General features: G+C 62.9%; 1 protein-coding gene across 1 annotated transcript; it reads left to right on the top strand.

The window, feature by feature from the left end:
- The first annotated feature begins 467 nt into the window (after positions 1 to 467).
- TINAGL1 (tubulointerstitial nephritis antigen like 1) lies at positions 468 to 10102 on the top strand. Its single transcript, XM_084873099.1, has 12 exons — positions 468 to 608; positions 1007 to 1323; positions 2254 to 2317; positions 6026 to 6118; positions 6313 to 6427; positions 7509 to 7632; positions 7716 to 7866; positions 7968 to 8157; positions 8253 to 8298; positions 8491 to 8614; positions 9356 to 9401; positions 9535 to 10102. The coding sequence occupies exons 2-12, from the start codon at positions 1014 to 1016 to the stop codon at positions 9673 to 9675; spliced, it is 1404 nt and encodes a 467-aa protein (XP_084729225.1). The 5' UTR covers positions 468 to 608; positions 1007 to 1013; the 3' UTR covers positions 9676 to 10102.
- Positions 10103 to 10710: the final 608 nt, after the last annotated feature.

Here is a 10710-nt window from a genome sequence, read left to right as displayed (position 1 = left end):
TGCAGCCGTCCTTGTCCGGATTCCGATCATTCCGAGGAGGGAGATGGCGTGGAGCGGTCCCAGGCCCGGGGGCACCGTGCAGGGGGGTGCGTGGCGGCTTCTATGGCTGAGGCTCCGGGAGGGGACCTGAGAGAGGTTTGCCTCGGGCTCTCTCCCCGTTAGTTCCCAAACTGAGGTCCCAAACCCGAGCTCCATGCCCCCTTCCCCCCTTCTCCGCGGAGCCTGAGCCGCGCGGACCCGCTGGGAGGTTCTGGCCGGTGTCAGACCGACCGCAGTCCTTTCCCTTTCCCTTTCGGATGGAGTTCCGCCCCCAGGGAACGGCTTCCCCCGAGGAGACGGGGCAGCACGGCCCAGGCCCCCTCCCTCCGGCCCTCCCCAGCCCCGCTGAGCTGTGGGGCCGCCCCAGGTGCAGTGGCCCGGCCCCTCCCCTGTCTGCCGGCGGGGCGCGGGGTGGAGGGATGGGGCGGGGGGGGCGGGCGGGGCGGTACAAAAAGCGATCCCGCCCCGCGCTCCTCACTTGACTTTGAGTGTCCAGCGGTCACAGGAGTCCGGTCACCGAGTCCGGAGGCGGTGCGTGGGGCAGCCCGGGCCAGCCCACACCCCATCAGGTAGGGACGCTCTCCGCTGGGAAGGGAGAGGGTGTAGGAGGGGAGGAGGAGGGAGCAGGCGGAGGGACATGACAGATGCCGGGAGGGAGCGTGGAGTGCCAGAGGGACACCGAGAACAGGCGAGAGGACCCACAGCGGGGAGGGGGGCGGAGGCAGAGGGACCCAGGACAGGGGAGACCAGGAATGCGCACCCCACCTCCTGTCCCCCGACGTCCCAGGCCGCCCTTCTTGCCCGCCCCTTCTCCCTGGGAGCCGAGGGGGACCCAGGAATCGGGGGCTCTGACCCTGCCCGACGCCCTCCCTCGGGCTCAGTCCCAGGCGCTGGGGCTCACCCCCGGGTCCAGGGCGTCTCTGCTGCCCCCCTCCTGGCCCCTGACCTCTGCCCTCCCCCGGACCAGGAGCACCATGTGGAGGTGCCCACCGCGGCTGCTGCTGCTGCTGCTGCTGGCCGCCGAGGGGGCCCTGGGTGCCCGGCGGGGCCGCGGGCGCCGGGAGCTGGCCCCCGCACTGCACCTGCGGGGCATCCGGGACGCGGGCGGCCGGTACTGCCAGGAGCGGGACCTGTGCTGCCGCGGCCGCGACGACCAGTGCGCGCTGCCCTACCTGGGCGCCACCTGCTACTGCGACCTCTTCTGCAACCGCACCGTCTCCGACTGCTGCCCCGACTTCTGGGACTTCTGCCTGGGCGTGCCGCCCCCGTTCCCGCCCAGCCAAGGTGGGCGCCCAGGGCCGGGGCGGGCGGCTCGCAGCCTCAGCCTCCGCCAGGCTCAGGGGCAAGGCTGATGCGCTGACATTTCCAGGGGAGGCTTTGGGGCGACTGGGAAAGAGACCCGCCTCACGCTCGGGGCCTCTGGGAAGTGCCCCCTCTGGTCTAGCCTGAGTCTCTCCAGCACCAGCGAGGCTCCTTGCCCAGTGGGACTCTAGGCTGTTGGCCCGGAGAAGGGAGCTTCCTGTCCTTTCTCCCAGTCCCGCTTCCATATTCCGGACATGGAAGGTGCCGGCCCGCCCGCTGACTCACGCTCAGGTTGATAAAGCCCAGGGGCCGCTCAGGGTCATCAGAGCCATTCCTCTGCCTTTCCCCCCCAGATTCTCTGCCCCCAGGGGGCTGGCCACACCCGGGAGCGGGGTGACACCTGCGCCTGCCTCAGCCCTCGCCACCGTCCTTGCCCATGCACTTGCCCTGCTCCCCACAGCTCCATGGGACTATGGATGGGAGGCTGCACGTGGGGGTTGTCATCCCGAATGCTGTATTATTTTGGTGGAGTCCCTTGCCTTCTCTGGGCCTCAGATTCCCCAAGGACTGCTCCCCCGAACCCCGATTCCGGGTCCCCACGTTCCAACTCACTTGCTCGCAAAGCATCCCCGGAATGCTGCGGCTGGCAGAGAGTGGACGGACAAGAAGGACCTAAGAATTTACTAAGGGCAGTTGCTGGGTGACCCTGCAGGAGGGTCTTCAGTTATAGTTTGACTTTAGTTTCAGTGAGAGCTGATGTGTGTGTGTGTGTGTGTGTGTGTGTGTGTGTTGGGGGTGTGTGCTGGGGGTGTGTGTGTGTCCATGTGTCTGGACACCTGACCTTTAAGAACTTGGCCATTGCAGCCCATCCTCTCTGGTCTCAGCTCCGCTGTGTTCTCTTCCCTCCACCAGGATGCATGCATGAGGGTCGTGTCTATCCGATCTTAGGAACCCACTGGGACAACTGTAACCGCTGGTGAGTGCTCGGGGCTTGCAGAGGCCCCCTGTGGGCTTTGTGGCTGACAGACTTGGTCCAACCCCCATCCCTGTCACTCACTTGCTGGGGCCAAGCCTTTTCCCTTCTCTGAGCCTCGGTTTCCTCATCTGAAACGTGGGGGTTTCACACTGACTGCATCAACATCTACAAACAACTTTCTGACAACATCAACATCCCCCAGGGGTGGTCAGCCATGGGTACCTGGCTCCCGGCGGGGCCCTGAGCTGGAGTTACTCCTGCCCCTCCTGACTTGGGCTGAGCTATTGCCACCCCCCCCCCCACGCCACCCCCCAGCCTTTCTCCATGTCACGGGAGAGTGCGAGAAGGGGGCGCCAGGAAGGAAACCTCTGACTGCAGCATCCGCTGCCCTGGACCGGATGAGGGTCAGGGGAGGCTGCGCTGGAGGTCAGCCAGCCTGGAGCGGGCCTTCCCTGGAATGGGGCCCCGCTCCCTCCTTCACCTCCGCCACTCCGTTCGGGCAGGAGGACGGAGGAGTCAGGCTGCTCCTGGGTCTGATCAGAAGCCCGAGATGCAAAGTGGAGATGGGTGGGGAGGAAGCCTTCATGGAGATAGTGGGGACCCTGTGACTCAAAAGGAAGAGGCCCTGCACCCTCTCCACCCCCAGCCCTCTGCCCGGGAGGCCCCAGAGAGAAGGAAACTTTTCGGAATGCATTACGCACAAGCTGTTTCCATTGCTTCACTGATGTGAGGGCTGCGGGGTGAGAGTGTCTGGGTGAGAGTGTGTGTGTGTGTGTGTGTGTGTGTGTGTGTGAGAGAGAGAGAGAGAGCTGCTTGTATGTGCTCAGAAAGACGGAGTGCACCTGCATGGTCCTGCCAGTCCTGACAGGTTACCTCTGGACACTGAGGGGTAAACGCTTTCTCCAAGCCTGTCCCTGGGCCTGGCCGCCCCAGACCCTCTCTGGAATGCTGGGATCTGTTGTCACCCGTCCAGTCTAGACCTGCTTGGGCAGCCCTAGGGGCAAAAGGGAGGTGCGAGCAAGGACTGACCAGCCCGCTGCCCACCCAGGCCGGCTCTGAACAGCTGTGCTCCCTGCGCTTGGGGCACCTGAGGGAGGGTGTGGGGCAGGGCCGTGGGCCTTCCAGGCTGTGTGAGCCCTCCAGGGATGAGGGATGCTGAGAGAGAGTCCCAGGGGGGAGGGGAGGAGGAGGGAAGCCTCCAGTCCCTGCAGTCCCCTCTGGCCTCCCGGAAAGTGCCCGCCCCTCGGGGACGGGGACGGGAGAGCCAGCCATACTGGGTCTTTCTTGGTTCCCTTGAGGCTCCTTAAAAGGCAACATTGGAGGCGGGGAGGGGCGGGCGTGCAAGGAGGCACTTTAGCAGAGCTAAGAGCTTGTAAAAGTGCCGGAAGAATTCATAGAATTCAACTAGTCAGTCGACGCCTATTTTTTAAAGACCTACTAAGTGCAGCCAGAATGCACCACAGGTCCTGTCCTTGGAGCTCCCAGGCTAGTGGTGAAGAGTCACAAACACACGTGTCATTGCAACCTCGCCTAGGCGTGAGGGGAAACGAGAGAATCAGGGGGACCCCGGTTTAGAGTGTGGTGGGGTTGAGGGAGGGCCGCCCAGGAAAGGACATTGGTGCTGATGTCGGGGAGATGAGAGGCCCAGCAGGGAACTTGGGAGGCACAGCGTGTGGGAAAGCCCGGGTGGGCCCAGCGCCCTGCAGCCTGAGCGGTGGAACGGGGAGAGAGGCCCCGGGAGGTGCAGGCCACTTCCTGCGAGTCCCATAGCTGTGGCAAGGATTTCGTATTTTGTTCTGTGTGTTGTGGAAGCCACGTAGAGAGCATATCCCCTGATTTGCTGGCCAGCTGATCTTCTTCAAAGATCTCTCTGGCTTCAGAAAGGGGTGTGTGCAGGGATCATGAAAAGGCAGGAAGCCTGATTAGGTAAGAGGCGGCGGAGGAGGGGGGACAGGCAGGCGGACTCAGAGCCTTTGTGATGTGACTTCCGGACCTGCTGATGGAGGAGGCCGGGGGTGGGCCGGAGTTCTGGCTCACACACCTGTGGAGAAGGCGCGTGATGGGAGTTGAGAATGTTCAGGCCGGAGCAGGTGGGGGAAGGCAGCTTGGCCATTTGAAGCAGGAGATGACTTTTACGCTCCCAGAGGGGCCAGTTGGATCTGATCGGGAAGTCCAGAGAGGCAGGGCAGGTCCTGTAATGAGAACAGGAATGTTGATGACGACCCTGGAGGACCTGAGACGGGCCCAGCCTAGCGCTGCATGCTCTGCGCGCTGCCATTGCATCCCGAGAGGTGGTGCTGTCGTCATCCTCAACGTACACACAACAGTTTCACTTGCCTGAGGTCACGTGCCTCGTCAGCTAGGACTGGAACCCGGGATTTGAATTTCAGAATCTAATCTAGGTCACTTCGCTCTACTGCCTCATTCATTCATTCAGTAAATATTTACAGGCCTACTATGTGCTAGGTGTTGTTTTGTGGGCACTCTTCAGTACCAAGTCAGACCTGCCCTTAGAGTGTGTGAGGAAGCAGGTAGAAGCAATATAAATAACTAACTGGGTAGTACGCCAGATAGTGGTGGCATGTGAAGGGTAAAAATAAAACAGGGAAGAGCGATAGGAGGAACGGAGGATGGGATTGTAAGCGAGGGAGGCCAGGCGTCCCAGAGCAGGTGACACACGAATGAAAACTTGGAAGAACTGAGGGAGCCATGGATGTTGGAGGGAAAAAAACAGTTCAAAGGCCCTGGGGCAGGAGCACGGCGGGTGCAGAGTCAGAGGGCCAGGCTGGCAGGAGAAGGGGCCGGAGAGCGGACAGAAAGACAGATCACGCCGGGTCTGCTGGCACCGTAAGGACTGTGGCTCTTAGTCTATGTGTGACGCCAGGAGAGGATTTGGGGCAGAGGAATGGCACTATCTGACTTGGGTTCACGGGCAGCTGTGTTAAAAATACACTGAAGTGGGGTGCAGGGCAGAGGTGGGGAGAAGAGCGAGGAGACGGCAGCGTAATCCAGGTGAAAGGTGATTGAACCACAGGAAAGAGTGAGACGTGGTTTGGATTCCGGATGCGTGTTTTAGGTAGAGCCCACAGGATTGGCCAGTGAATTAGATCAGGAAGTAAGAGAAAGCCGGGCTTTGGGCCTGAGCTCTGGGAAGGATGGAGTGGGCCGCTTTGGTGACCGGCATGGGAGAAGGGGAGACCAGGGGATCAATTTGGGATGTTTTACGTTTGACCTGGGGGTAGACACTGGGCTGAGGGAGTTTAGGGAGAGACCGGGAGAGAGGGGGTATAAACTTGAGAATCGTGAACTTGAAGCTGACACTTTATTTTATTTTATTTTTTTAAAATGTTTTATTGATTTTTTACAGAGAGAAAGGGAGAGGGATAGAGAGTTAGAAGCATCGATGAGAAAGAAACATCTTTCAGCTGCCTCTTGGTTGGGGATGTGCCTGCAACCAAGGTACATGCCCTTGTCTGGAATCGAACCTGGGACCTTTCAGTCTGCAGGCCAACACTGACTGCAGGCCATCCACTGAGCCAGACCGGTGGGCGAAGCTGACATTTTAAGCCACCATGCTGGATGGGATCCTCTAAGGGTCTTCTCGTAGATGCTGGTTCAGAATCTCAGGCCCATGTCAACCTCCGAGGCCTCTTCCTGCCAGAGGCTGCCCAGCACCCCTCACTTCTTCCCTCCCCCCTGTTCTCCCAGCACCTGCCAGCAGAACGGGCAGTGGGAGTGTGACCAGGAGCCGTGCCTGGTGGACCAAGACATGATCAACGCCATCAACCAGGGCAACTACGGGTAAGAGGCCCCGCCCTGCCCCAGTGCACACGCACATTCTGCCCGAGGTGCGTCTCCCGCCGGGCACGCCCTCGCTCGGATCTCATGTATGTGGCAGAATATGTTTATTCGCCGGCGTGTGTCTCTCCCACCAATATGCGTGTACCTCCAGGACCCTCAGCCTTAGTCTGTCCCTCCCATCCCTTCTCTCTCAGGTGGCGGGCGGGGAACCACAGTGCCTTCTGGGGCATGACCCTGGATGAGGGCATCCGCTATCGCCTGGGCACCATCCGCCCATCCCCCTCTGTCACCAGCATGAATGAGATTCACGTAAGTCCGTCCTCGCCCACCATCCCGCCGCCTCATGGCCTACGATGCCAGGGACCCTGGCACCCTGTGTCCTGTTGGTCCTAGGCCTGGGCCTAGCCCTCTCCACCAGGCTGTGTGACGCCGGACAAGTCACTCTCCTTCTCTGGGCCTTCGGTGCTGGCCTATAGCGAGATGGGCTGCCCCAGAAGAACTGGCTTGCGGAGTCTGGGTGTGGTGCCTCCAGCCTGCGCCCCTTCGTGGCTCCCCAGCCTGGGAAAAATGCTGCTGGTCCCAGCACGGCGGGGTCAGGGCCCAAGGGGCAAGGAGGTCACCTCGGTATTTTGGGAAGGGAAAACAGCCACTCCTCCAGCTCTGGCCAGAGAGCAGCAATTCTCGGAAACAACTCAGAGGAACCCCAAGGGAGGAGGGGGCTTCTCCCTTCCCACTAGTGGGACCCTCTCGGGGCAGAAATGGGAACCAGAGCCAGGACAGTCAGCATGAGGGAGGGGCACTTCGGCAGGACAGGCTGGGCCCGGGCTGGAGGCTCCACCTCGCGGTGGCGGCAGGGAGGAGGCAGGGGGGAAGCAGGGAGGAGGCAGGGGGCGGGGGGAGGCAGGGGCTGGCTTGAGCGGCCCTGTCTGAAGAGGGACTTCAGCTCAAGGCTGGGGTGAGCAGACCCTGCCCCGCCCCGGGCCTCTGCTATTTGCCTCCTGCTGTTTGCCTTGGCAGCCTGCTTGGTCACGGGACCGACTGCTCCTTCCCGCCCCTGCCCTGAGTGGCCCAGAGCCCAAGGTCCTGGGGGGAAGGAGGATGTGACAGACTGAAAGGTGCAGGGGAGGAGCGAGGCAGGGGCCGAGGAGAGAAGCGGGATGGCCCCTGCCAGGCCTCGGGACTGGCGGCCTCCACCTGACGCCAGGCCGGCCCTCCGTGGTGCTCGGGTCGCACTGAGTCAGTGCAGAGGCCGCGGGAATCCTTCCTCAGCAAGAGGCTCAAGGTCAAACTGCAGGAAGGCCCTGGGCTCCCGGTGGCCCCCAAGGCCAGCAGGCCGCGGAGGGGCAGGCGGGCGGGAGCCAGAGGCAGGCCGAGCGGCTTTGTCTTGCAGACGGTGCTGGTCCCGGGGGAGGTCCTGCCCAGAGCCTTTGAGGCCTCTGAGAAGTGGCCCAACCTGATCCACGAGCCCCTTGACCAGGGCAACTGCGCAGGCTCCTGGGCCTTCTCCACCGCAGGTGCGCCCGGGGCCTGGCTCGGGGAGGGGGGGGGCGCCCAGGGCCTGAGCCCTCTGACCACGGCCCTTCTGCTCCTCCCCCAGCCGTGGCCTCCGATCGCGTCTCAATCCACTCTCTGGGGCACATGGCCCCGGTCCTGTCGCCCCAGAACCTGCTGTCCTGCGACAAGCACAGCCAGCGGGGCTGCCGAGGCGGACACCTGGACGCCGCCTGGTGGTTCCTGCGGCGGCGAGGGTGAGCCGCGGGGGCGTGTGGGCAGGGGAGAGGGCACGTGGCGGGGGCCTCGGGGAAGGCCAGCTCCCTCTACCCCCCGCTCCCTCCGGCTGCCCCTCCAGGGTGGTGTCCGACCTCTGCTACCCGTTCTCGGGCCGGGATTCGACGGAGGCGGGCCCCGCGCCCCCCTGCATGATGCACAGCCGGGCCACCGGTCGGGGCAAGCGCCAGGCCACCGCCCGCTGCCCCAACCACCACGTCCACGCCAACGACATCTACCAGGTCACGCCCGCCTACCGCCTGGGCTCCAGTGTAAGTCTGCACGTGGGCGGGGGGCAGAGGGAGAGAGCAGGAAGGCCGGAGCCTCACCCCTAATGGATACCCCCCTCCCCACCTCCCACCTGCAGGAGACGGAGATCATGAAGGAGCTGATGGAGAACGGCCCCGTCCAAGGTGAGCCCCCTTCATTTTGCCCCCCCGATTCCACATGTTCTGTGCAGCGCCGAGCAGCAGGCCCGCTGGGGCCGGAAGTGGGGGGACCCTGTCCCCTCCCCATGGGCAGCACCGGGTAGGAGAGGCTGGGGCATGCAGCTCCCTCGGATGTGCCGCCCGCTGAGCTGGCCCCGCCTCGCCCCCCGCCCACAGCCCTCATGGAGGTGCACGAGGACTTCTTCCTGTACCAGGGCGGCGTCTACCGCCACACGCCGGTGAGCCTCGGGAGGCCAGAGCGATACCGCCGGCACGGAACCCATTCGGTCAAGATCACAGGGTGAGAGGCTACGGGGGACGGAGGGGTGGGGGCAGCTGAGCTTACACTGGGGGCTCTGAGCCTGTCCAGGATCCAGGCCATCTCTCTGCAAAGCCCTGTTTCAAAGAGGAGGAAACGGAGACTCCAGAAGAGGAGGGACTTAGCCTAGCCACACCAAGAGGTGGTGCCTTAAGGAGAGCCTAAGTCCAGGGCAGCAGACAAGGACTCAGGAGCGGCTAGCTCTCCCCAGCTCAGCACTGCTCAGCTCTGTCCCTCAGCGACTCACTCCCCAGCCCTCAGTGCCTCCATCTGAGCAACAGGAGGCGTCCGAGTGACTGAGGTCACGTGTCCAGCCAATGACAGTTCTCTGCAGTGGAGTTCGGGCCTCCAGGGCACCCACCTTCCCTGAGTCTCTTCCTTCCGGCCCCTGGCACCACTCCTCCGTGGCTCCCCAAGTGAGGAGGGAGGGCGGGCGGAAGTGTGAGGTACCGGAGAAATGGTCCACAGGACGGGGGCCCACCCGCCCGCCCTTTTCTGCACGCTCCTCCGTTACCCTTCTGCCCCGTGGGGTGCAGGCACACAGACTTAGATGTGGAGACCCAGGGAGGTGCAGGCAGGACAGAGACCTGCCCACGTCCTAAGGGCGTACCCAAGTGACCCAAGGCAGCAGGGGCCGGGATGGGGAGTGTCTGGGGGGGGGGAGGCGTGCAGCCCTGAAAGCAGGTGGAATCAGCACCCTCTCCTGCCCGGACTGGCCCGCAGGTGGGGAGAGGAGTCACTCCCTGATGGAAGAACGCTCAAATACTGGGTGAGTCCCTGCGCTGTGGGCGCTGCAGTCACTGTGTGTGTGTGTATGTGTGTGTGTGTGTGTGTGTGTGTGTGTGTCCCGGCTCCTCCCCTCCACCGCTCCGCGCCCTGCTCATGCGCCTCCTCATTCCCAGACCGCGGCCAACTCGTGGGGCCCCGCCTGGGGAGAGAGGGGCCACTTCCGCATCCGGCGCGGAGCCAACGAGTGTGACATCGAGAGCTTCGTGCTGGGCGTGTGGGGCCGTGTGGGCATGGAGGACATGGCTCACCACTGAGGCCGTGGCCACCGAGCCAGGCCGGCCGGCAGAAGAGCCCCCTGTGGCGTGGCCCGCCCCAGCCGCCTGCCTGTAGGCCGTGCTCCGGACACAGGCAGGCACCGGAGCCCTCATCCTGGAGGCTCCGCTGACACAGCGCCCGCCTGCCCGAGGGCTGAGGGAGGCGAAGCTGGCGTGGAGCCCCCAGACCGCCCAGCGGGTGCGGGGTGGGGCCTGGCCCATGCCCAGCGGGTATGGTACGGGGCTTGGCCGGGAGAACCAGCCTGCACCGCCAGGCCCTGCACCCCCACACAAGACCACGGAAGCCAGGACACTCCCCAGTCTCCAGCCCCACCACCCCATCCCACCCCTGTACTCTCATTCTCCAAAGATATTTATTTTTTTCACTGTTTTAAAATAAAGAGACAACATATTGATAACTTAATAACGTGCGCCGAAACCGGTTTGGCTCAGTGGATAGAGTGTCGGCCTGAGGTCTGAAAGGTCCCAGGTTCGATTCTGGTCAAGGGCATGTACCTTGGTTGGGGGCACATCCCCAGTAGGGGGTGTGCAAGAGGCAGCTGATCGATGATTGTCTCTCATCGATGTTTCCAACTCTCTATCCCTCTCTCTATCCCTCTCTCTCTGTAAAAAATAAATAAATAAATAAACAAGCAAACAAACAAACAAACAAATAAATAAAAATAACGTGGGTCTTCAGGCCAGAGCTGGGTGGCATAGGGTTAGAAAGCAGAGAGGACTGACCGCCTGAGGTCTCTCGCTGGTTGGCAGTGGTGTGTGGACTAGCCATCTTAGTCTCCACGCAGCGGCCCTGGGCACTGAACCTCTTGGAGGTAGACCGTGGGCGGCACGACCTTTGACCCTCGGAGAGACATGAGCTCGTGGGAACCGCCGTTCAGACGCTGACTCGGCACTGCCCGAGCGGGGCGGACAACCCACCAATCAGCAGAACTGGCGCCCGTGCCCAGCAGGCAAGGGGGGCACCGCCCCACAGCAGCTGAGCCCCTGTCTCCGCAGATCAGCCTCTGCAAGCCA

This window comes from Pipistrellus hanaki, assembly GCF_964339955.1.
Source record: "Pipistrellus hanaki genome assembly, chromosome: 2".
In the NCBI taxonomy this organism is placed as follows: Eukaryota; Metazoa; Chordata; class Mammalia; order Chiroptera; family Vespertilionidae; genus Pipistrellus; species Pipistrellus hanaki.
This window is presented reverse-complemented; position numbering and strand designations above follow the sequence as displayed.